Here is a 27,627-nt window from a genome sequence, read left to right as displayed (position 1 = left end):
GAGGTGACCACATAGAGTACAGACCAAAAGTTTGGACACACCTTCTCATTTAAAGATTTTTCTGTATTTTCATGACTACTAAAATTGTACATTCACACTGAAGGCATCAAAACTATGAATTAACACATGTGGAATTATATACTTAACAAAAAAGTGTGAAACAACTGAAAATATGTCTTATATTCTAGGTTCTTCAAAGTAGCCACCTTTTGCTTTGATGACTGCTTTGCACACTCTTGGCATTCTCTTGATGAGCTTCAAGAGGTAGTCACCGGAAATGGTCATCAAACAATCTTGAAGGAGTTCCCAGAGATGCTTAGCACTTGTTGGCCCTTTTGCCTTCACTCTGCGGTCCAGCTCACCCCAAACCATCTCGATTGGGTTCAGGTCTGGTGACTGTGGAGGCCAGGTCATCTGGCATAGCACCCCATCACTCTCCTGCTTGGTCAAATAGCCCTTACAGAGCCTGGAGGTGTGTTTGGGGTCATTGTCCTGTTGAAAAGTAAATGATGGTCCAACTAAACGCAAACTGGATGGAATAGCATACTGCTGCAAGATGCTGTGGTAGCCATGCTGGTTCAGTATGCCTTCAATTTTGAATAAATCCCCAACAGTGTCATCAGCAAAGCACCCCCACACCATCACATCTCCTCCTCCATGCTTCATGGTGGGAACCAGGCATGTAGAGTCCATCCGTTCTTTTCTACGTCGCACAAAGACACGGTGGTTGCAACCAAAGATCTCAAATTTGGACTCATCAGACCAAAGCACAGATTTCCACTGGTCTAATGTCCATTCCTTGTGTTCTTTAGCCCAAACAAGTCTATTCTGCTTGTTGCCTGGCCTTAGCAGTGGTTTCCTAGGAGCTATTTTACCATGAAGGCCTGCTGCACAAAGTCTCCTCTTAACAGTTATTGCAGAGATGTGTCCGCTGCTAGAACTCTGTGTGGCATTGTCCTGGTCTCTAATCTAAGCTGCTGTTAACCTGCGATTTCTGAGGCTAGTGACTCGGATAAACTTATCCTCAGAAGCAGAAGTGACTCTTGGTCTTCCTTTCCTGGGGCGGTCCTCATGTGAGCCAGTTTCTTTGTAGCGCTTGATGGTTTTTGCAAATAAGCCAACTCCTTTAATCCATCTTGGATAGATTGCTACAGATCAATTCCTATGATCTATGGAATTAACACTAACATAAAAATATATTTTTATTTTCCATTTTTTTTTAAAAGTGTTTTTCTGACAAATTTCAGCACTAATGTATCTAAGAACTGGAAAAACTATTAATGACTTTTATATTGTAAAGATCTTATATTGGCAAACAGTAAGGAATAAATCTTTTTTTTCTTAAACCAGGGATGATCTTGAGCAATGGAGACCGCTGGAAACAGCTACGTCGCTTTACCCTGATGACCCTGAGAAATTTTGGCATGGGCAAGAGGAGTATTGAGGAGAGAATCCAGGAGGAGGCCCATTTTTTAATCGAGGAGCTTAAGTCATACAAACGTAAGTATAATTCTGTATATTTCATGTGGATTCAGAAAAATGTAAATAGAAGAGATAATAAGGAAAGATTTCCTATAGTCTTCAATCATCATGACTGGCTTTCATGTAGCCAATTGGCAGGTTTTTAGGGTCGCGATCGGCTAGTCTAAATGATTATTGGTCAGTATGGGTCCATTTATAAGGATTAATAATTATTAAAAAACTTTCTTAGGAACACTTGTTGTCTATTCACTCCGTTAATCAACATACAAAAGAGCAAAATTGTATTAGTCATGTGATTGGATGGGTCATTCTGGCAATAAATTCATTGACCTCGGCAGCACATTGACCATTGTATGTGCTACTGATAACTATTCCATGAGAACAGAACGATTGTAATAGCAATCATTCTGTGCCCATGAAAATATGTTTGGCCTGTCTAAATAGTCCATTAAACAATCGTTGATTGGCTTTCTGTTTAACGCCTATGGTCAGCAAATCTAAAAGTAATCTAAAAAAGTAATCTAAGTAATCTGTGCAATATTGTTGACATGTACAGTATGTCTACATAGGAGCTGAATAGATAAAAAAAAAAAGATTTCAAGAAATACATTTTCATTTTTTGCAGTTTATTTTTTAATCTGGATTCATTGACGATATGTGTCTCCATGGTTACAGACTACAAACAAACCCTATGTGTAGTCAGATCTTGCAGTCAAGAGTTATTACCTACCATGTCTCCCCTTCACTTGCTAATTATACCTAAGACGGAGCTGCGAGTTTGGAGTTTTACATAACTGCAAGATAAGACTTTATAGGGTTTATTTGCAGTTTGTAAACCTGGTGATGCATGATTCTGCTAAGGAGCTGCAGACATCAAATGATAACTGTAAAAATATGAAAACCAATAAAAAAGAATGTGCTGGTAAGGTACTTATTGAAAGTAGTATGAATCTTTATTAATGAAATTTAACTTGATAAAAGAAAGGTGAATAAAGAAGTGGAAGAAGGTGAGGGTAAAATATCCAACATGGCAATAGCAGACATGGTGGATGAGCAATAAAAAATATATAAAATGCATATAGATGTATGGAAGTGTGATGAATGAATCACATAAAATGTACCATGAGAAATACCCAGATAATAGAAAATGATAATGGTAACTTTCAAAAGTAAGAAAAATGGGATGTAAAACAAGGTACAAATCACACAATAGAACACAATAGAAATAAAGTATAGATAAAGATGCCAACACTATTCAAACATCCTATAAGGTATAATAATATTAATGTAAAATACAAATTGAATTGGTCAAATAGTGGACCAAATACAGAGATGCTCACACACCACACCCGATGCGCCTTTCACTAATGCTTCATCAGGGGTCAGTGACGCAATGTGAGGAATCACAAGTCTGTAGTCACATAGAAGGACTGCAGACTTGTACCCTAAGGCAGAAAACAATTTTAAATCCCTAAAACATGGTGAAAATGAAAGCATGGTGTGGATTTCAAATTGGCAGTAAGCTCATACAGTGTATGTGACGCGCCCCCTGGGACATATTCCTTTTTGAGGGGAATACCCGGCACCGGATCAGATGGGGGGGGGGTTGTAGTCTCCGAGCGGCTGTGACCCGGTCCCGTGCCCAGGGCGTCAAGCTAAGTGTTATGTGGCAGCTTTACAGATGTTACTAAAGTTCTTTTGTGTCGACTACGCCACCCGTTGGGATGCGGTCACTGTGGCCGCCGCTGCAGCAGGGTCCGCTGAGGCTGATGGTGGGTGCGCAGCTTGGTGGGATAACCCCCAACGGGAGGGGTATAGCCTCAGAGGGGACAGGCGCAGAGGATGGGGGTTGTGGTGGTGCGGTGCAGCCGGCAATGAAGACAGACTCGGGTTGTGCAGTTAAGGGTGTTTACTTACTGCTGATGTTCCGGTCACTCCAGCTGCTAGTGACCACCCGAGCCGTGCTGCGTCCACCAGGTCCTGGATCCAGCCAACCCCCAAACAAGTCCAGAGCGTGGCCCTGAGCTCTCCCTCTGTCCTTTCTTCAGCCGTCCCCACCAGGGATTCACCTAGGTCCAGCTCCCTCGGGCCTTCTTTTGGGACACCCTTGGCCCTGGGTTCCCTGACCCTTCGTGTGGTGTGCCTTCGGGGTGAATGTAGTGGGTGACCGTGACAGACACTGCCCACGGTCTCCGGTCTCTGGCTGGGGAATGTCTTTACCCCCACCAGCTTGGGTTCCGGTACCCTGATGCTGACTCCTCACCCGGTGTTCTAATTTGGGTTCTTGGGTCCCTTCAATCTTCCCCCTCTGGGTCTTTCTCTTTCTTCCTCCTCTCTCTCTCTCCAGGGCTGCTGTTTCCTTCTCTCTCCTCTCCAACTGACTTGTTCTCAGCGTCTGACCCTGATCTAAGTTGGTGCCCTCCTTATATATCCCTCTATGTGTGAGCTCAGGTGACCAGCACCCAATGAGCTCCTATCACTACCCAGACTGCTCCCCCTATCTGCCCCTACACTACATGGGATGTACCACCCCCCTCCCACTCCAGCCAGGAACAGGCTCGGTTGTACCTGCACATTTCTAAGTGGGAGTACCGTCGGCCTGCTCCTCTGGAATGGGATGTATGTAGTGCATGCAGTCTATCTGAGCTCAGTTCCACACTCCATCCTTACCCGGGAGTGGAATATCACACCTCTGGGTTGAGGTGCAATACCCCTGTAGCAGCCGAATCCTCAGGGTGCTACATTCCCCCCTGGTAAATCACAGCACGTCCTCGGGCTGTAAGACATAAAACACCAAAACATACAAATTTTTCATATGAACATATAAAACATATAAACATTATATATATAACATATAAAACTTTCTCGTAGACTTCTCTTGTCTCAGGTTCCTCCTCCGGACACTGTGCAACGTGTGTCCGGGAAAAGTGCGACAGTCTCTTAGAAAAACTGGTTTTCCTATAAAACCGGTAGGGGGCGCTTTAGGACGCGCAACTATATACAGGGAAAGTTGGCCGCTCTCAGTCCTCGGCCAGGTAGAGGGAAGGGAATGGCTGCTCACAGTCCTCAGCCTGTAGGATGAAGGGGTTAACGGGTAACAGTTCACTGGTCCAACGGGGACTATTTTAGCAGCAACAGTTTCAGTTTCTATATACCCCGATTGGGTAACTTATTTACAGCTCCTGCTCTGCCGCACTCAACGGCGTCTTCCTCCTGCTCTTTGAACTTCAGACCCGTCCGGGTCCTCTTGCTCCTCCTCTTCGTACCGCAACTCCTCCTCCGTCAGGCGGTGTACGTGGAGGGCGTAGGGTCCTTTGGCACACTTGTGCCGGGTGAAAGTGACCTCGTCTCCGACGTAGAGGTCACGGCCTTTGTGACCTTCCGGCAGGTGGGACTCGACGTCTCTGCGAGTCACAAAAACGTCACCGCGGTTGTTACGGTCCCGAATAAAGCCCCACCCATGCTGCGGGTTGAACTTTATCACTGTCCCGATGGTGCGGGGACAATGCGCTGCACGGGGGTTCCTCCTAGTCCGGCTCTTCTGCTCCGCGCTCTGGATTTGGGCCTGTTGTTCTCTGACCCGCCTCTCCTCCCGTTCTCTCTTAAACTCTGCCAGCTGTTGACGGCAACACTCTGTACGTTCAGCTGCGGCTGCCCGAGTTTCTCCGGTGAACCCCATCAAATCTTCTCCCGTGGGGTCCCACACGAATTGGGCTTCTGCTAGAGGAGGCGAGACCCGAGTCACGGGCTTCGGAGCCGGGATCAGGGGCTCACACAAGGGCCCTAGTCTTTGGTGCCGCTCCAGCTCATGGTATCCTTCGGGCCAGATGAAGGGCCGCCCGTCCGGCCATGTGAGCTGGCCGAAGAGGTCCTCCCCCAGGTGTGGCACCCTAGGTATTGCGGGCGCGGGCGCGGTGGTGGTGGCGCCCGGGTTGCCCAGGCCTTGCGGCCAGGCCTGGGGCACCTGGAAGGTGAAGGGCACCGTTAATACGGCGGCGTCCTGGGCTACCTGGCCTTGCGGCCAGGCCGGAGGCTCCGCGGAGGTAGGGGGCGCTGTTGGTGATGCGGCGCCCGGGGGTACTAGGCCTTGCGACCAGGCTGGTGGTATTTCCTGCTTTGTCACGCTCCGGGTCGGTGCGTGTGACGTCACAGGGGTCGCGGCGGCGGCTTCCGGTCGGGGCCTAGTCCATGGCGGTGACCTGGCGGCTACGGGCACAGCAGGGGGACTTTCGGGCTCTGCGACGGGGAGCTGGGGCAGGTGAGCGGTGTCACGGCTTGGGGTATAGGCGTCCCCTTTACCTGCCTCCATGCGTTCGGCTCCCTCCTCGGCGCCGTCTCCGGCCTTGGGTCCTCCCGCGCCATCCTCAGAGGCGGTCTGCTTCCTCTTCCAGGGTAGCGTGCTCCGTTGACTAGTCTCTGCGTGCTGAGCCATCTCCCGGCTCCACTCCGCCAGTATCTCGCGCTGTACCCGGGCCATCCTCCGTGCGAGGCCCTCCAAGGCAGTTTGTGCACACTCCCGGTCTCGGGGGAGCTGCGCTAGGATCTCCGCTAGACCTAGCGGGGTTGTGGACTCTAGCAGGCTCCTGACCATCGGGTCGGTGCTGCTCTGCTCGGCTTCCGGCAGGCTCCTGGCCAGCGGGCCGGTGCTGCTCTGCCCTCCTTCCTCGGTCTCTAGCAGACTCCTGGCCAGCGGGCCGGTGCTGTTCTGCTTTCTTTCCATCTCCGGGTGAGCTTTTCTGCTGCTTCTTTCCAGGCTTCCTGCCTCCGGGTGCGCTCGCTCTAGACTGCCCCAAGCGACACCCATCTTTTCTCTTCTCTTTCGTCTCCTCCCACTTCGAGGGCGGTCCCGGGGCAACTCGGTGACTGTCAGCTCCAGGGGGAGTTCTTTCACGCTGACAGACACCTCCAGCATCACAGTCTCTGTTGGTGGGGGCGGTTTCCACTTTTGGCGCCATTTTCTGTCCTGGCCCACGATGGGAGGTGGCCTCTTGCCCTCCTTTGGCACGCCCATAATGGCGTCCGCTGCTCTTCCAAGGCGGGAAATCTGCGGTTTTGGCGGGAAGCGTCGCCCAGTGGCGGGAAACTCTGCAGATGGCGGGAACAAGTTGGAAATGGCGGACAATCGGCGGGAAACGACTGGTGATGGAGTCCGATGGCGTGGACCCTCCGGAACCGGCGGGAGACTTCTTTCTGAGGTAAACTTGCACTTTTCTTCAGGCACGCAGTACCCGGGTGTTGCGGGCACGTAATCCTGCCGACTACGCCAAAGTTGACGCGCCCCCTGGGACATATTCCTTTTTGAGGGGAATACCCGGCACCGGATCAGATGGGGGGGGGTTGTAGTCTCCGAGCGGCTGTGACCCGGTCCCGTGCCCAGGGCGTCAAGCTAAGTGTTATGTGGCAGCTTTACAGATGTTACTAAAGTTCTTTTGTGTCGACTACGCCACCCGTTGGGATGCGGTCACTGTGGCCGCCGCTGCAGCAGGGTCCGCTGAGGCTGATGGTGGGTGCGCAGCTTGGTGGGATAACCCCCAACGGGAGGGGTATAGCCTCAGAGGGGACAGGCGCAGAGGATGGGGGTTGTGGTGGTGCGGTGCAGCCGGCAATGAAGACAGACTCGGGTTGTGCAGTTAAGGGTGTTTACTTACTGCTGATGTTCCGGTCACTCCAGCTGCTAGTGACCACCCGAGCCGTGCTGCGTCCACCAGGTCCTGGATCCAGCCAACCCCCAAACAAGTCCAGAGCGTGGCCCTGAGCTCTCCCTCTGTCCTTTCTTCAGCCGTCCCCACCAGGGATTCACCTAGGTCCAGCTCCCTCGGGCCTTCTTTTGGGACACCCTTGGCCCTGGGTTCCCTGACCCTTCGTGTGGTGTGCCTTCGGGGTGAATGTAGTGGGTGACCGTGACAGACACTGCCCACGGTCTCCGGTCTCTGGCTGGGGAATGTCTTTACCCCCACCAGCTTGGGTTCCGGTACCCTGATGCTGACTCCTCACCCGGTGTTCTAATTTGGGTTCTTGGGTCCCTTCAATCTTCCCCCTCTGGGTCTTTCTCTTTCTTCCTCCTCTCTCTCTCTCCAGGGCTGCTGTTTCCTTCTCTCTCCTCTCCAACTGACTTGTTCTCAGCGTCTGACCCTGATCTAAGTTGGTGCCCTCCTTATATATCCCTCTATGTGTGAGCTCAGGTGACCAGCACCCAATGAGCTCCTATCACTACCCAGACTGCTCCCCCTATCTGCCCCTACACTACATGGGATGTACCACCCCCCTCCCACTCCAGCCAGGAACAGGCTCGGTTGTACCTGCACATTTCTAAGTGGGAGTACCGTCGGCCTGCTCCTCTGGAATGGGATGTATGTAGTGCATGCAGTCTATCTGAGCTCAGTTCCACACTCCATCCTTACCCGGGAGTGGAATATCACACCTCTGGGTTGAGGTGCAATACCCCTGTAGCAGCCGAATCCTCAGGGTGCTACATATGTGTGTGGATTTTCAAGTTTCACCCTATTGAATGCTTAGTAATAGAGCAGGATTGAATCCACAGCCAAATTCGAAATTAATTCTGCAAGTAACATATGCAGATTTTGCCTCCAAATTTGTTGTGAATTTATAAGCAAATCTACAATGAAAATTTTCTAAAAAATGTGAACATGACCTTAAACAGAGTAATATTGTTTATTATTTATATTAACATTGCGAAAGTGTAGAGCAGAGCAAACAATAGCAGAGATGCCTACAACAAATGGTAAATTACACACAGGAAAATGTGTTTTACTCTGGGTGGTTGTATTCTTTTCATTGAAAAGCTGCAGAAAGAAATTGAAGGAAAATAAGGACATTTGTTATCACAATGCATGCTAACTCCCCATGCATCAGCATGACTGATTAATCTCTGTAAACTGAACCTGGGACTCCTTAGGTCAATACTTAACACAGAGATTTAGAAGGTGAACTGCAGCCAAATGTCCTGGGACACAAATGATAAAGCTTCGGAGTCTGACTCTCAAGTGCAGCATTATGTATGGGTGATGGGATGACAAGTCTTACATTTAATACTAACTGGTGTGCAGGGTTCTGTGTTATTTTTCTCTGCTTTGCACGGCATTAGTCTTTTTTTGTAATGTTGGTTGGGCTCAGTAAACACAAGATACAGAAAGAACGGAACACTCCTATTTACATTCCTCCACCAAGAGCACTCCCTGCCGGATTCATGCCAGGAACATAAAAAAAACAAGTCCGATAGTTAGATTTGAAATCTATATCTGCCATAAAAGACTGATATGCTGTTACCTTTGGCTGTGTATGTTAACGTAACAGGTTAGCAAAGGAATTCTCAACTGTGTAAGCCCCCTTTCAACTAATACTTAAGTTGGTAGGTGCCCATGACTGGCAAGATTTTTACTTTGGCATTTAACTCACCCCCTCTAACACAGCCTCTCCAGCTGCACTTTCATATGGTGTATTCCACCTTTCCAACACCCCCGGCCCCATTGGCAAGCATGGTGGAGGAGTCAGTTTTCTCCTGCCTGATCCTTCACCCAAATCCCACTGTCACCCTCCTTTACTCTCCCCTCTTTTGAGGTGCACTGTGTGCGCATCTACACCCCCCTCCAACCTCCAACTGGCTGTCATTTACCGCCCCCCAGGATCAGCCACCACCTTCCTAGACCATTTCACCACCTGGCTACTTCACTTCCTTTCCGCTGACATCCCCACTATCATCATGGGCGACTTCAACATCCCCATTGACACTTCTCTCTCAGCTGCCTCGAAGCTTCTTTCCCTCGCTTCCTCCTTTGGCCTTACTAAATGGTCTTCAGCAGCCACTCACAAAGATGGTCACACTCTGGACCTCATCTTCACCCGCCTCTGTTCCCTGTCTAAATTCTCTAACTCACCCCTCCCTCTTTCTGACCACAACCTACTTACATTCTCTACCCTCTCCTCTATAGGGCAACAATCCCCACTCCACAAATTAGCATACCCTCGCAGAAACCTCAAACACCTTGACCTACATTCACTCTCTGAATCCCTCCTCCCTCTTACAGACATCAGTTTCTTACATGACCCTGATGTTGCTGCCGCATTATATAACACCACAACAACTGAAGCTCTCAATTCGGTTGCCCCCCTCGCACATACTAAAGCTCGCAAAATAAACAGGCAACCCTGGCACACTAGCCTAACCAGGGAACTGTGACGGGCCTCCACGACTGCTGAGCGCAGAAGGAAAAGGTCCCACTCCAATGAGCACTTCATTGCATTCAAACAGTCCCTCACTTCCTTCAAGTCCACACTCACTACAGCAAAAGAAGCATGCTTCTCATCTCTCATATCCTCCTTGTCTCACAACCCCAAACAACTATTCAACACCTTCAATTCTCTCCTCTGCCCCCAGCGCCTCCTCCCTCTCCTTTCATCTTAGCCGAAGACTTTGCCTCATTCTTCAAGCAGAAGATTGACACCTTAAGGCAAAGTTTTTGCCTAAAGTCCCCTCAGCCCCTCCTCACACCTACTCAATCCTCCTCCACCTTTACAGAAGATCAACTTTCCTCTTTACTCTCCAAATCACACCTCACCACCTGTGAACTTGACCCAATAACATCCCACTTCATCCCCAACCGTACCAATATCTTCATTCCAACCCTAACCCACCTTTTCAACCCGTCACTAACAACTAGTGTCTTCTGCTCATGCTTCAAACATGCCTCGATCAAACCCATCTTCAAAAAGCCCTCCTTTGATCCATCCTCTCTGACTAGCAATCGCCCCATATCACTTCTCCCCTATGCCTCAAAACTACTGGAACAACATGTCCACTTTGAATTGTCCTCCCACCTCTCCTCCTGCTCTCTCTTTGACCATCTCCAATCTGGCTTTTGACTGCACCATTCTACTGAAACTGCCCTGACTAAAGTCACCAACGACCTACTAACCACCAAATCCAAGCGACACTACTCTGTCCTCCTCCTCCTTGACCTGTCATCTGCCTTCGACACAGTGGACCATTCCCTCTTACTACAGACTCCCTCATCTCTTGGCATTAGAGATGAGCGGTGTTCGACTAGAACTGTTCGCCAATCTCAAATTCGAGCTGTTTTGGGCGGTGTTCGAGTTGTTCGACGAACCCGAACGATTTGCAAAAAATTCGGCTGTTCGAGGTTATGTTCGATAACTGTTCGTGCACCAAAAGCGTGTCCTGCATGTCTGGCGCTATTTAGAGCACCAATCATGCAGGGATTGTCTGCCACTCACTGTAATGCCACAGCCATGGTGGTTGTGGCATTACAGTGATTGCCCAAATCGATGGGAACAGTGCTCACAGTGAAACATGAAAAGCCGGCAATTCAGCAGCGGCATACACCGGTACCCGACAAATTAGAACCGAAAGAATAGAGCTTCACACATAGATTAGATAGATATAAACATGTCAGCCACATATATACGAAGTACAGTGAAAGTGCTGCTTACTGTACTTGTCATTTAGTGTAAAGGATTTATAAAAAAAAATATTAGTGTTTTCATGCACCGTCCCTTTAAAAAAGCCGGCCGGCAATTCAGCATCTGTACCCGACAATTTAGAATAGAAAGAATAGAGCATCACACATAGATTAGATAGATAGAAACATGTCAGTCACATATATATGAAGTACAGTGACAGTGTTGCTTACTGTACTTGTCATTTAGTGTAAAGGATTTATTAAAAAAAATAATAGTGTTTTCATGCACCGTCTCTTTAAGAAAGCCGGCCGGCAATTCAGCATCTGTACCCGACAATTTATAACAGACAGAATAGAGCTTCACACATAGATTAGATAGATATAAACATGTCAGTCACATATATATGAAGTACAGTGACAGTGTTGGTTACTGTACTTGTCATTTAGTGTAAAGGATTTATTTAAAAAAATAATAGTGTTTTCATGCACCGTCTCTTTAAGAAAGCCGGCCGGCAATTCAGCAGCAGTACCCGACAATTTAGAATAGAAGGAATAGAGCTTCACACATAGATTAGATAGATAGAAACATGTCAGTCACATATATATGAAGTACTGTGACAGTGTTGATTACTGTACTTGTCATTTAGTGTTAAAATAAAGGATTTATTATTAAAAAAATTGGCGTGGGATCCCCCATAATTTTAGTCTCTAGCGGAGGTTAGGCAGACAGCTGGGGCAGATGTTTGAAGCCTGGGAAGGGGGTAATACCCACGGAGCTTCCCAGGCTACTAATATCAGCCCCCAGCTGAATACATAGCCTTTACTAGCTATTAAAATGGGGGACCCCCCCAAAAAAATGACGTGGGGTCCCCCCTAATTTAATAGCTAGCAAAGGCTAGGCAGACAGCTGGGGGCTGATATTAATAGCCCAGGAAGGGAGCCATGAATATTGGCCCCCTCCCAGGCTAGAAACACCAGCCGTCAGCCGCCCCAGAAATGGCGGATTCATAGGATGCGCCAATTCTGGCACTTAGCCTCGCTCTTCCACGTTGCCCTGTAGCGGTGGCAGGGGGTAATAGGGCTGGGGTTGATGTCAGCTTATAATGCCAGCTGACATCAAGCCCAGGTTAGTAATGGAGAGGCGTCTATAAGACACCCCCATTACTAACCTCATAGTCAAAGTTAAAAGAAAACACAAACACCCAGAATAAAGTCCTTTAATTGAAATAAACACACAATTCTTTATTGTTCTAAATTAAACCATACTTACCATCACGCCCATTCCAGCTGAAGCCAACGATCTCCTGTAATAAAAATAAAATAATAAAGCAACCTCATCCTTACCTTTCCATGGTTCCCACGACAGCTCCAGCTCTGCTACATCGAGATGACAGGCTGGACCGCAGCAGAACGCCGCCATCCAGCCTGTCATCCCGCAGACGCTGAGAAGAGCAGGCATGCTTGCACTCCACATTGTCTCTCTGTGACGACATAAAGATGAGCCGAGGTCATGTCCAATGAACTCGGCTCACCTCATGCACGTCACTTACAGCGTGGGAGAATTCTCACGCTGAAGCGCTGAGTGCAGGAGAATTCTCCCACGCTGTCAGTGACGTGCAGGAGGTGAGCTGAGTTCATTGGACATGACCTCGGCTCATCTGGATGCCGTCACAGTCAGACACTGAGGAGCGCAAGCATGCCTGCTCTTCTCAGTGTCTGCGGCATGACAGGCTGGATGGCAGCGTTCTGCTGCGGTCCAGCCTGTCATCTCGATGTAGCAGAGCTGAAGCTGTCGTGGGAACCATGGAAAGGTAAGGATGAGGTTGGTTTATTATTTTTCTTTTATTGCAGGAGATCGTTGGCTTCAGCTGGAATGGGCGTGATGGTAAGTATAGTTTAATTTAGAACAATAAAGAATTGTGTGTTTATTTCAATTAAAGGACTTTATTCTGGGTGTTGTGTTTTTTTTAAATACTTTACTAGAAATTCATGGCGGTCATGTCTAATACTGGCGTGACCCCATGAATTTTGTGCTTGGGGCCAGCTGATAATACCAAGCTGGCCCTAACCCCTTTATTACCCAGTGAGCCACCGCACCAGGGCCCTGGATGAGTTGGGTACAGCGCCAGAAGATGGCGCTTCTATGAACGCGCCATTTTCCGGGGTGGCTGCGGACTGCAATTTGCAGCGGGGGGGGCCCAGAAAGCTTGGGCCTCCCTGCGCTGCAGATTCCAGCCCCCAGCTGCCTAGTTGTACCTGGCTGGACACAAATATAGTGCGAAGCCCCACGTATTTTTTTTTTAATTATTTCATGAAATTCATGAAATAATTAAGAAAAAAAGGCCTTCCCTATATTGTTGTGTCCGGCCAGGTAAAAATAGTCAGCTGGTGGTTGGGGGCAGCCCGTTCCTGCCTGCTGTACCTGGCTGGACACAAATATAGTGCGAAGCCCCACTTCAATTTTTTTTAATTATTTCATGAAATTCATGAAATAATTAAGAAAAAAAGGCCTTCCCTATATTGTTGTGTCCGGCCAGGTACAAATAGTCAGCTGGTGGTTGGGGGCAGCCCGTTCCTGCCTGCTGTACCTGGCTGGACACAAATATACTGCGAAGCCCCACTTACATTTTTTTTAATTATTTCATGAAATTCATGAAATAATTAAGAAAAAAAGGCCTTCCCTATATTGTTGTGTCCGGCCAGGTACAAATAGGCAGCTGGTGGTTGGGGGCAGCCCGTTCCTGCCTGCTGTACCTGGCTGGACACAAATATAGTGCGAAGCCCCACTTCAATTTTTTAAAATTATTTCAGGAAATTCATGAAATAATTTAAAGAAAATTGACGTGGGGCTTCGCCCTGTTTTTGTGTCCAGCCAGGTACAACTAGGCAGCTGGGGGCTGGAATCCGCAGCGCAGGGAGGCCCAAGCTTTCTGGGCCACCCCCGCTGCAAATTGCAGTCCGCAGTCACCCCGGAAAATGGCGCGTTCATAGAAGCGCCATCTTCTGGCGCTGTACCCAACTCATCCAGGGCCCTGGTGCGGTGGCTCACTGGGTAATAAAGGGGTTAGGGCCAGCTTGGCATTATCAGCTGGCCCTAAGCCCAAAATTCATGGGGTCACACCAATATTAGACATGACCACCATGAATTTCTAGTAAAGTATTTAAAAAAAACACAACACCCAGAAAAAAGTCCTTTAATTGAAATAAACACACAATTCTTTATTGTTCTAAATTAAACCATACTTACCGTCACGCCCATTCCAGCTGAAGCCAACGATCTCCTGAAATAAAAGAAAAATAATAAAGCAACATCATCCTTACCTTTCCATGGTTCCCATGACAGCTTCAGCTCTGCTACATCGAGATGACAGGCTGGACCGCAGCAGAACGCTGCCATCCAGCCTGTCATCCCGCAGACACTGAGAAGAGCAGGCTTGCTTGCGCTCCACAGTGTCTCTCTGTGAGGGCATCCAGATGAGCCGAGTTAATGTCCAATGAACTCGGCTCACCTCATGCACGTCACTGACAGCGTGGGAAAATTCTCCTGCACTCAGCGTTTCAGCGTGGGAGAATTCTCACGCTGAAGCGCTGAGTGCAGGAGAATTCTCCCATGCTGTCAGTGACGTGCAGGAGGTGAGCTGAGTTCATTGGACATGAGCTCACCTTATGCACGTCACTGACAGCGTGGGAGAATTCTCCTGCACTCAGCGCTTCAGCGTGAGAATTTTCCCACGCTGTCAGTGACGTGCATGAGGTGCGCCGAGTTCATTGGACATGACCTCGGCTCATCTTTATGCCGTCACAGCGAGACACTGAGGAGCGCAAGCATGCCTGCGCTTCTCAGTGTCTGCGGGATGACAGGCTGGATGGCAGCTTTTTGCTGCGGTCCAGCCTGTCATCTTGATGTAGCAGAGCTGGAGCTGTCCTGGGAACCATGGAAAGGTAAGGATGATGTTGCTTTATTATTTTTCTTTTATTGCAGGAGATCGTTGGCTTCAGCTGGAATGGGCGTGACGGTAAGTATGGTTTAATTTAGAACAATAAAGGATTGTGTCTTTATTTCAATTAAAGGACTTTATTCTGGGTGTTTGTGTTTTTTTTTAGCTTTCACTATGGGGTTAGTAATGGGGGTGTCTTATAGACGCCTCTCCATTACTAACCTGGGCTTGATGTCAGCTGGCATTATAAGCTGACATCAACCCCAGCCATATTACCCCCTGCCACCGCTACAGGGCAGCGTGGAAGAGCGAGGCTAAGTGCCAGAATTGGCGCATCCTATGGATGCGCCATTTCTGGGGCGGCTGACGGCTGGTGTTTCTAGCCTGGGAGGGGGCCAATATTCATGGCTCCCTTCCTGGGCTATTAATATCAGCCCCCAGCTGTCTGCCTAGCCTTTGCTAGCTATTAAATTAGGGGGGACCCCACGTCATTTTTTTGGGGGGTCCCCCATTTTAATAGCTAGTAAAGGCTAGGCATTCAGCTGGGGGCTCATATTAGTAGCCTGGGAAGCTCCGTGGGTATTACCCCCTTCCCAGGCTTCAAACATCTGCCCCAGCTGTCTGCTTAACCTCCGCTAGAGACTAAAATTAAGGGGAACCCCACGCCAATTTTTTTTAATAATAAATCCTTTATTTTAATACTAAATGACAAGTACAGTAACCAACACTGTCACTGTACTTCATATATATGTGACTGACATGTTTCTATCTATCTAATCTATGTGTGAAGCTCTATTCTTTCTGTTATAAATTGTCGGGTACCGCTGCTGAATTGCCGGCCGGCTTTTTTAAAGAGACAGTGCATGAAAACACTATTATATTTTTTAATAAATCCTTTACACTAAATGACAAGTACAGTAAGCAACACTGTCACTGTACTTCATATATATGTGACTGACATGTTTCTATCTATCTAATCTATGTGTGAGGCTCTATTCCTTCTTGTCTAAATTGTCGGGTACCGGTGTATGCCGCTGCTGAATTGCCGGCCGGCTTTTTTAAAGAAAGCGTCTTCTGAGCAGTTTGTCAGCTTTTGGACACCTTTGAAGGTGTTTTCTATGTGTTTCTATGTGTTTTTGTTTGCCTGCCATTGGTTTTAACGGTGTTCGACGGTGTTCTAAGGTGTTCGACGAACAGTTCGACGAACAGTTCCTCGAACATCCCGGTGTTCGATGAACCGAACCGAACCCGAACACTACGGGGGTGGCTCAACACTACTCGGCATCACAGACTTGGCCCTATCTGTCTAACAGACAGGACATTCAGGGTCTCCCACTCACACACCACCTCCTCATCCCGCCCCCTATCTGTCGGTGTTCCCCAAGGTTCAGTCCTAGGACCCATCCCCTTCTCCATCTACACCTTTTGCTTGGGACAGCTCATAGAGTCTCACAGGTTTCAGTATCACCTCTATGTTGATGACACACAGATCTACCTCTCCAGATCTGACATCTCCTCCCTACTAACCAGAATCCCACAATGTGTGTTCGCTATTTTATCCTTCTTCTCTGCTAGATTTCTAAGACATAACATGGACAAAACAGAATTCATTATCTTTCCACCATCTCATTCATCCCCCCCACCCAACCTATCTATTAACGTCAATGGCTGTTCACTCTCCCCAGTCCCGCAAGCTCGCTGCCTTGGGGTAACTCTGGACTCTGATCTCTCCTTCAAACCACATATCCAAACCCTTTCCACATCCTGTCGACTCCAACTCAAAAATATCTCCCGGATCTGCACATTCCTCAACCATGAATCTACAAAAACACTAGTGCACGCCCTCATCATCACCTTGACTCCTGCTCTGTGGCCTTCCTTCAAACACTCTTGCACCCCTCCAATCTTTCCTAAACTCTGCTGCCTGACTAATCCACCTGTCCTCCCGCTACTCCCGCTGGGCTAGTGTCGTCTCTGTGCAATAGCACCACCAGGCTTTGATTCATGCTGACCATGGTTTACGCTGCATGAACTGAGCTACAGGTTCTCTTTAACTTCTTAAAGTCACAGCCCAAAAACTATGTTACTTTTCCCCTTACATGTATTACTAACCACATACATACCAACCCCCTATAATTCACTACTAAAACATTTGTCAGGCTGTTCAATGTGCTATGAGACCAAAAGGAAGAATGGAGATTAAGCCCAAATAAATAGTAAAAATACAATTCTTTATTAAATATAATGATACAAATAATTATTATAGAAAATACATAGCAAATTTTTGTTTAAAAAAAAGGGGCAAAAACAAGAATAAGGTGGTAAACATAGAGCTGCCTGTAAGGGCCAGTACAGAGACATAAAAGAGAAAAATTGATGCAAAAAATGAAGGGCCTCTTTAAATAAGCTGCAGAGGCACCCAGGATGCCAGGAAAAGGATTACTGTTGCAGAAATGAATATAGCATTAGTTTGGCTGCCACTGAAAACCTGGACACCAGACCAGGGTACTTCAAATATCTTTGCTCTTCTCTACTGGACATACTTGTATGTGGCTTTGATCTCAATCACTGTTTAATGCAGATCAGGGAACCCCAACCTGTGGCTCGGGAGCCACATGTGGCTCACAGGGCCATGATATATAGATCTTCCAGCTTGATGCATTAGCACCAAGTCTACAAATCAGCTGTGAAGAGCAGGACTCCAGATGGTGACTTTTGTGAGTGTTCCCATACAGAAGAGCTAATGTGGATGAGGTGACACTGGCTTTGGGGTTGGAGAGATAAATTAAATAAGTTCTAAGCTGGACATAGGATGATTATGGCTCTGAATGTGGCTCCCGAGGTGAGAAAGGTTGGGTATCAGTGATGTAGAGGATTACACTAAGAAAAACTGGTAAGCTATGTTATATGTTGTGCAATACTTAAGTTTAAGGCCATGACACATGGATCCTGTGCTGTACTTTGAACCCGATGTCATTCTCTACATGCCACCCACCGATCTTCAAATAGTGTTCCCATTTTGCTCTAAATGTTCAACTTTTTAACTTTTACAGAATCACCGTTCAACCCTACCAATATCCTGGCCCAGTCGGTATCCAATGTAATCTGCTCAATCGTGTTTGGGAATCGATTTGATTATAAAAACTTACATTTTCTGAAACTTCTTAATTTGTTTAATGAAGTATTTCAGTTGATGAGCTCCACCTGGGGTCAGGTAAATCATTTTCATATTCTTCATTTGCCTCTTCTTCCAAGACAATCTATTTCTGTTTGGACATGTAGATAAATATGAAAGTACTCAATCTGTTTTCAAGTGCCAAAAAGGTTGGTCTATTGCATGATTCTGGACTCCATTCATTGTAGCTTTTAACCCATTCTTACAAAATCTGCAAAGTACAATTCTACATTGTATAAGCAGATAAGAAGATGAAGATGTTAAGAAACTCCTAATACAGCCATGTAAGATCGATTGGCCCAATAGTTACAAATATTTCTACACAACTCTCAGCCATATTCTGGATCCTACATCCCCCGCTAGGGAAAAGTTAAACACATACTGTAGTTATGACTAGATAACTAGAATTTTTAGAATGGCCTCCACAATCATCTCGCTATTCTTGGCATATTATTATCACACACATATTTCTTTTGGAACCATCATAGGACTACATATCTTATCAGCTTAAATCAGAAAATTAAAGCGTGGAATTGCTCTATGGCAGCCATTAGTTATTCTCAAAGAATTAAATTAAGATTTTTTTCAAACATCAACCAACAAAAGTTTCATAAGCATTGAAGATATTATCAATATTTTAAGTATGACTACATGTGTTAAATTCATTTTTGTGTTCCCTTCCCCTGCTTCTGTCCCTGGGTGGCACAATACCTTCACACCTGGTGACACAGAGCAACATCTCTGAAGCTATGTTTGATTTCTGGAACATGTGGTGCCATCAAGACAAGGAGTTCGGAAGTTAATTCCTGGCCATGGATCTCTTTAACTCTCTTATGTGAACATTAGGTGGGAGGGTCTTTCACTGTATAAACTCTTAGCTCCCTTCCACCAATTGCCAGTATAGGTTATATCTGACCCTGGTTATGTCCCAATACCTCTGTTGCCGTGATCCTGTGTGGTATATATTTGTTGACCTCACATTGTTTGGAACTTTGCCACTGGCCGGCGATTCTGTTCCTGTCCCTGACCTTCTGGTAATGACATGGCTTTCTTACCATCCCCTGCCAGCCTGCTCTATCAGTCAGCAGCCGCTCAATGATACTAACGTGTCCCCTGGGCCGTGGGGTACTCGGTGCCGGGCTGGTCGGTGCAGGGGATGTCACAGTGGCAGTGACCTGGTCCGTGACCCAGGGTGGTCAATAAAAGGGGATTATAGTTTTTACAGTTTAATGTTCGTGACGCCACTTGTGGTATGTGGCTATATGGAGCCGCCGCTGCGGTGAAGATCCTCTGGAGCTGATGGTGATGCTGCAGAGTTGGTTCAGCTCTCCACAGGTAGAGCTAAGCTCCAGGGCAGTGCAGTGATATTATAGATGAGGTAGATATTGCTGTGCAGTGTAGTGCAGGGGATGGCGCAGATACTAATTCTAGGACACAGTGGGGTTCAGTCTTCAAGGTTTACTCACAGTTGTTGAACTCCAGGTTACCAGGACCAGGGTAACATCCCACGTCGTCCTGCGTTCAACAAGGAAGGGGTTCAGCAATCTCTCAAGTAACTAAGAAGTACTTAAAAGGGACCCAGTTCTATGTGCCTTCCTCGGTCGTCTTCCTGCACTGGCTCTCACCCTCCTGCCCTGTGCCTCATAATCAGTGTCCCAAGCCGGTAGCTTCGGGTCTTATCAGGCGACCTGAAGTACCCTGGACCCTCTGTGGCCACCTTTTCGGCTATGTAATTGTGGTGGTTGGCAGCTGCACCTTGCAAGTACAGCAGCCTCCGGTTTCTAGCTGAGCCTTGTAGTTCTCCACTAGTTTAGGGGCCGGTCCCCTCTGCGGCCTGATCCCTCTACGTTCCTGCAGATTCGGGCACATTTGGGAGACCCCTATATTTACTGAGAAACCCATGCAGATTAGAGTGATAAAGTATTTACAGAATGAGTGCTCCTGTGTATGGGAGAGCTGGCTGAGATGGCTGCCAGCCAAACGATCAGCCAAACCATCGTTCTGCCAACAGTCATCTAATGTGTATGGTGTATGCATATCCGTAATCAAATATTAGAAATTGTACAATATAAAATGTAAGTTCACATTACATTCTTCTCCTAGGTGCATAGCTTACTTCCAGAGATACTAGACCCCTTTCCTGGACCTCACCAAAGAATGAAAAAAATCTTGGATGAAATTTTGACGTTTGTCTCTGAAAGAGTGAAGATGAATCAGGAGACATTTGACCCCTCCAACCCTCGGGATTTTATTGATTGTTTTCTTATTAAAATGAACCAGGTAAAATTTCCTACATACATTTATCATCCATCAAGGAATGGGATATCTCGAATGATAAATCCAAACAATTAATGTGAAAAAGCAAAACGAAAAATAAGAACCCATTAAGGAGGTACTTGACAATATCACATTCCAAACCACCAGTGACAGCAGGTCCTGGTGCCCGCTGTTTCATTTTTATAACTTCAAGGGAATCTGTCATGTCAATATACACAATTAACTTGCACATATGGGGTTAATCTGCAAGTTAATAGCATTCTAAAGCTATGTTGCTGATGCAGCACTGAAATCCCAGCTACTGGGAGGAAATTAACATTATTTCTCCCGGCAGCCTCAAGCTTTCAGTCATAGAGGTTCAGCCAGCGCAGCTTTAGTCACCACTCAGTACATAGTTAGTGGCAGCTGTAACAATGACCCGGCACTGACTGACAGCTGTCTTAGTAGTGCATCAGTAATGAGCCAACTATCAATCAGTACTGGGGGCATGGTTACAGCCTCCACTCTCTATATACTGAGCGGTGACTGTAGCTGCGCCAGCCACGTCTCTATGACTGAAAGACGTAGGCTTCTTGAAGTGTTATTCTCATCTTCATAGATGGGTATTGTTTGATAGTGAAAAATTCGGCTGTTCGAGGTTATGCTCGATAACTGTTAGTGCACCAAAATCATAACTGGATTTTTTCTCAGTAATGATGAAAATTAATGTTAATATGCAGTTTGAGTGTACAGCGGGGTGGGGGGAGGGGGAGGGGCAGGGGATGGATCTCTGCAGGAATAATGAAGATCTCCATTTTTTTTCTCTTTCCCGCATTTACAGTGGGGAGGTGCAATCTGTCAGCCTATCAGCAGCGCACACACGGAGCGAAGTGCTTTTTTTCACACAAGCAAGGGCATGTGTCATTGGCAGTGTATGTCACATGTCCTTGCCCTATAAGACCAAGCCATTTTCCCCGTCGCCACCATTTTCTCACTGCTGCAGCTGCGTGTTAGACGGCACCGCTGTTGCTGTGTGCGCTATACCTTGTTAATTTCAAGCCAATTTTCGCACAAATCTACAGATAGCTTGGGAGTAGGGAATAGTTGTGATTGCAGTCCTTTTAAGGACTAGGTTACAGCATTTCCTATGACTTTTATCAGGCAGGTCTGTGCTCTTAAATAGATAGGATGTGGGAGTAAAGACTAATTGTAATTGCAGTCCTTTTCAGGACTAGGTTACATCAGTTCCTATCAGTTTTTGCCAGGCAGGTCTGTGCCAGTGCTGTGCAAGTTTTTTTCACAGCATTTGGCTGAATCTAGCAAAGCTAATCCTTTTTGGCCTATTGCAGAGTGTGTTAGTCGGTGGAGTAGCCTATCTGTGTTGCAAGATATACCACCTGTGTATAGAATACCAATTTTTTTACTGCACCTAGTGAAGTAAAATCTTTTGGGCATAGCATCATTCTATTAGTCCATCTATACTGACCTCCATCAGGTTGCAAATTAAAAATAATTTTTATCTGCATCTACCTATGAAAAAATATTTGGGCTTCTAGCTGTGTTTGGGACTTGTTCTATTAATCCATCTATACAGACCTCCATCAGGTTGCAAACTGAATATATTTTTTTCTGCATCTACCTCTGAAAAAATATTGGGCTTCTAGCTGTGTGTGGGACTTGTTGTATTAGTCCATCTATACTGACCTCCGTCAGGTTGCAAACTGAATATATTTTTTTCTGCATCTACCTCTGAAAAAATATTGGGCTTCTAGCTGTGTGTGGGACTTGTTCTATTAATCCATCTATACAGACCTCCATCAGGTTGCAAACTGAATATATTTTTTTCTGCATCTACCTCTGAAAAAATATGTGGCCTTCTAGCAGTGTGTGGGACTTTCTCTATTAGTCCATCAATACTGACCTCCATCAGGCTGCAAACTGAATATAATTTTTTTCTGCATCTAGCTCTGAAAAAATATTTGGCCTTCTAGCAGTGTGTGGGACTTTCTCTATTAGTCCATCTATACTGACCTCCATCAGGTTGCAAATTCAAAATAATTTTTTGTCTGCATCTAGCTCTGAAAAAATATTTGGGCTTCTAGCTGTGTGTCGGACTTGTTGTATTAGTCCATCTATACTGACCTCCATCAGGTTGCAAATTAAAAATAATTTTTATCTGCATCTACAGTACCTCTGAAAAAATATTTGGGCTTCTAGCTGTGTGTGGGACTTGTTCTATTAGTCCATCTATACTGACCTCCATCAGGTTGCAAATTGAATATAATTTTTATCTGCATCTAGCTCTGAAAAAATATTTGGCCTTCTAGCAGTGTGTGGGACTTTCTCTATTAGTCCATCTATACTGACCTCCATCAGGTTGCAAATTAAAAATAATTTTTATCTGCATCTACCTCTGAAAAAACATTTGGGCTTCTAGCTGTGTGTGGGACTTGTTCTATTAGTCCATCTATACTGACCTCCATCAGGTTGCAAATTGAATATAATTTTTATCTGCATCTAGCTCTGAAAAAATATTTGGCCTTCTAGCAGTGTGTGGGACTTTCTCTATTAGTCCATCTATACTGACCTCCATCAGGTTGCAAATTAAAAATAATTTTTATCTGCATCTACCTCTGAAAAAATATTTGGGCTTCTAGCTGTGTGTGGGACTTGTTCTATTAATCCATCTATACAGACCTCCATCAGTTTGCAAACTGAATATATTTTTTTCTGCATCTACCTCTGAAAAAATATTGGGCTTCTAGCTGTGTGTGGGACTTGTTGTATTAGTCCATCTATACTGACCTCCATCAGGTTGCAAACTGAATATATTTTTTTCTGCATCTACCTCTGAAAAAATATTGGGCTTCTAGCTGTGTGTGGGACTTGTTCTATTAATCCATCTATACAGACCTCCATCAGGTTGCAAACTGAATATATTTTTTTCTGCATCTACCTCTGAAAAAATATGTGGCCTTCTAGCAGTGTGTGGGACTTTCTCTATTAGTCCATCTATACTGACCTCCATCAGGTTGCAAATTCAAAATAATTTTTTGTCTGCATCTAGCTCTGAAAAAATATTGGGCTTCTAGCTGTGTGTGGGACTTGTTGTATTAGTCCATCTATACTGACCTCCATCAGGTTTCAAACTGAATATATTTTTTTCTGCATCTACCTCTGAAAAAATATTGGGCTTCTAGCTGTGTGTGGGACTTGTTCTATTAATCCATCTATACAGACCTCCATCAGGTTGCAAACTGAATATATTTTTTTCTGCATCTACCTCTGAAAAAATATGTGGCCTTCTAGCAGTGTGTGGGACTTTCTCTATTAGTCCATCTATACTGACCTCCATCAGGTTGCAAATTCAAAATAATTTTTTGTCTGCATCTAGCTCTGAAAAAATATTGGGCTTCTAGCTGTGTGTGGGACTTGTTGTATTAGTCCATCTATATTGACCTCCATCAGGTTTCAAACTGAATATATTTTTTTCTGCATCTACCTCTGAAAAAATATTGGGCTTCTAGCTGTGTGTGGGACTTGTTCTATTAATCCATCTATACAGACCTCCATCAGGTTGCAAACTGAATATATTTTTTTCTGCATCTACCTCTGAAAAAATATGTGGCCTTCTAGCAGTGTGTGGGACTTTCTCTATTAGTCCATCTATACTGACCTCCATCAGGTTGCAAATGCAAAATAATTTTTTGTCTGCATCTAGCTCTGAAAAAATATTGGGCTTCTAGCTGTGTGTGGGACTTGTTGTATTAGTCCATCTATACTGACCTCCATCAGGTTGCAAACTGAATATATTTTTTTCTGCATCTACCTCTGAAAAAATATTGGGCTTCTAGCTGTGTGTGGGACTTGTTCTATTAATCCATCTATACAGACCTCCATCAGGTTGCAAACTGAATATATTTTTTTCTGCATCTACCTCTGAAAAAATATTGGGCTTCTAGCTGTGTGTGGGACTTGTTCTATTAATCCATCTATACAGACCTCCATCAGGTTGCAAACTGAATATATTTTTTTCTGCATCTACCTGTGAAAAAATATTGGGCTTCTAGCTGTGTGTGGGACTTGTTGTATTAGTTCATCTATACTGACCTCCATCAGGTTGCAAACTGAATATATTTTTTTCTGCATCTACCTCTGAAAAAATATTGGGCCTTCTAGCAGTGTGTGGGACTTTCTCTATTAGTCCATCTATACTGACCTCCATCAGGTTGCAAATTCAAAATAATTTTTTGTCTGCATCTAGCTCTGAAAAAATATTGGGCTTCTAGCTGTGTGTGGGACTTGTTGTATTAGTCCATCTATACTGACCTCCATCAGGTTGCCAATTAAAAATAATTTTTATCTGCATCTACAGTACCTCTGAAAAAATATTTGGGCTTCTAGCTGTGTGTGGGACTTGTTCTATTAGTCCATCTATACTGACCTCCATCAGGTTGCAAATTGAATATAATTTTTATGTGCATCTAGCTCTGAAAAAATATTTGGCCTTCTAGCAGTGTGTGGGACTTTCTCTATTAGTCCATCTATACTGACCTCCATCAGGTTGCAAATTGAATATAATTTTTATCTGCATCTAGCTCTGAAAAAATATTTGGCCTTCTAGCAGTGTGTGGGACTTTCTCTATTAGTCCATCTATACTGACCTCCATCAGGTTGCAAATTAAAAATAATTTTTATCTGCATCTACCTCTGAAAAAATATTTGGGCTTCTAGCAGTGTGTGGGACTCATTGTATTAGGCCATCTATACCAAGCTCCACCAGCTTTGAAATTAATAATAATTTTTAGCTGCATCTAGCCCTGAAAATAATTTTTCCCAATAGTGGTAGCAATAGAAATATGGGGCGCGCGCCTGGCTAACAAAAATATACGCTTCATAACACAAAACACCAGCCTAGCGCACTGCATTAATAAGATGGCATCATTGTCTCTCCCAGTGTTAGGCCTACTACGCAGGCTAGTATTCCTGTGCCTAAAACACAATGTATGGGTCCGCGCTAGCCACTATGCTGAGGGGTATAAAGCTGCTGCTAACGCTTTATAACAATTCAATTGGCAGATTTTCACAGAGCTCTTCCACAACGCCCACCCATCGGGCAACAGTTGCCCAGCCTCCCTATGGGATCTAGTGGCGAATAGATGATGCCATTAATCAGAGCGTCAGTTGCCCCGTCAACGTGGCAAGCATACGGTAAGGCATGGGAAGAGTGGACACGACTAGTAGCAGGCAGACGGGTTGACCAATGTGAACAAGCCAGATCACAAGTCACCATAGAATTTCTCCACCAGCTAATGATGAGGGGCATATCAGGGGCGTCAGCGCAGCGGTGTCTGACCGGAGTAGCATTTCACTTCCAACTACTGAATTGGGGAGATGTGACAAAGATTCATCATCAGACAATCCATAAAAGGGTGGAAAAGGGGTCAGCCAAGTCAGGAATGTAGACGTCCCGTCCCGTGTCACTAAAACTGATTTCTCACATCTTATCCCTAACACCATTAACATGACACTCACAATTTGAAGCAACACTAATGTCTACTGCATTTGTGATCGCCTTCTTCGGGGCGCTATGTATAAGCGAATTAGTCCCTCAATCCAAAATTACCACCAGTGGACGCTTATTACACCAGGAAGTAGTCATAGCCAATAATGCAACACGTGTACGCATACACCAATCGAAAACGGTTCCAGCGGGCAGGGGTACTTGGGTACTTCTACAACCCACAAACGGTACACTGAGTCGGGTAACAATAGTAAAAACATATCTAACCATCAGATCACAAAGTAATTTCTTCGTATCACACATTGATGGAACGCCATTATCAAGATACCTGTTCCAAGCTATATTTAATAAATGCATAACATCGGCAGGGAACCACCCCAAAGATTACGGGACACACTCATTCCGCATAGGTGCGGCCACGGAAGCAGCAAGAGCAGGACTGTCAGAAACGGAAGTTCAGAGGATAGGGAGATGGCGATCCACGTGTTTGGCGAGATACATAAGACCGGACTTGTTATCCTAACGTGGTTTGTTTCTTTTACAGGTGACGCTAAGCCAACAGTGTGAGTGATAGGCCACTCGTATATATATTGGGCACAAAAAAGGGCGAAAGTCCGCCCAGGCGGGAGGAAATTAGAGTTTCATAACACATATTTCAACTGGAGAGGTATTAGAGGCCTGCTATGGCCACAGGTACTAATGGAGGTAATCAAGGTAGGGAGAGAGGCAAGAGGTCCGGTCATCTTAGTTATACAGGCCGGGGGAAACAACCTAGGTCATCACAAGAGCGCATAACTAATGGCAATAATGAAACTAGACGCTTCAGAGAATTTTTCACAAAATTAGCTATAGTATGGTCAGAGATTGTGCCGATAGCGGTATGGCAAGGTGCGCGAGACATCACGGCCATCGAATGGACAAGGCGGGTAATAAATATTCGGATGGCAAAATTTAGAAGAGACAGAGGCGGTGTAGTGATACGACACCGACAACTGGAAGGAGATAAAGCAGGCCTCATACGGCCCTACGGTGTTCACTTAATAGATATTGGACTGGACATATTCCTGTCAGGACTGCAGGACGGAGTGGAACAAGCGTTAAGAGTGATGGGTGGGGGTCAGAGTCCTGCATACGAGTACGCTGGATCCTCCGTGGCCTGGAAATAGAAAGGACATGTTGGAGAGTTACACTTGTTGGCCAACTTGCCGGAGTGGGGACCCAGGGCATGCTGCAACAAGCTGAATTATTTTAGAAATAAAATGCCTTTCTAATGGCATGAGTATAAAGAGTTAATAAAGCTGTGACCGATTCTCACCCATCCAGTTGTAAGAGTTACATTATTGGGTTGTCCATGAAAGGGGGGCGGTAGGGGGGCTGAGCATCTGGGTTTGGTTGGGGGTCCCCACAGTCTGCCTAGGCTAGATTAATTTAAAAATTCTTATTAGATACACAGGCGGTGCAGCTTGCTTCGCAGCTGGGCTACTACGCCCAAAGCATTGCCTAGGCTAGATGCAGTTAAAAATTCTACGCTGACTAGCAGACACTGAAGATTTGGAGCAGACCTCTGAGTAAACAGCTCTTCAGACTCAACCATCTGTGTTACCCCAAGCCATAGTGTATGTAGTTTCTTACAGTTAAAAGGGGGGGGTGCGACCCAACCCACCTTTAATTGACGATGCCAACGTCACGTAAGACACAGCAAGCGGACTCCCAAAATTGTGGCACAGACACCACTTAACCCTAGAACGCATACCTGTGGCCTTGCAGGCCCGCCCAGTTAATTGTTTTCTATTTTCTGCAAGATTGCTTTAGTTA

General features: G+C 45.8%; 1 protein-coding gene across 1 annotated transcript in view; it reads left to right on the top strand.

The window, feature by feature from the left end:
* The window catches only part of LOC141154964 (cytochrome P450 2G1-like), a 105,551-nt gene that overhangs the window by 29,050 nt on the left and 48,874 nt on the right, over window positions 1-27,627 (top strand). Inside the window, exons 3-5 of the mRNA XM_073641544.1 lie at window positions 1,351-1,500; window positions 17,911-18,071; window positions 20,136-20,312. Of these exons, the coding sequence (XP_073497645.1) occupies window positions 1,351-1,500; window positions 17,911-18,071; window positions 20,136-20,312 (488 nt within the window). The remainder of the gene's footprint in view (window positions 1-1,350; window positions 1,501-17,910; window positions 18,072-20,135; window positions 20,313-27,627) is intronic.

The sequence above is a fragment of the Phyllobates terribilis genome, unplaced genomic scaffold (assembly GCF_046119375.1).
Source record: "Phyllobates terribilis strain yellow unplaced genomic scaffold, ASM4611937v1 Scaffold_7__3_contigs__length_470593459, whole genome shotgun sequence".
Taxonomy (NCBI): domain Eukaryota; kingdom Metazoa; phylum Chordata; class Amphibia; order Anura; family Dendrobatidae; genus Phyllobates; species Phyllobates terribilis.
The sequence above is the reverse complement of the archived record's forward strand: the minus strand, read 5'-3'. Positions and strand labels throughout refer to the sequence as shown.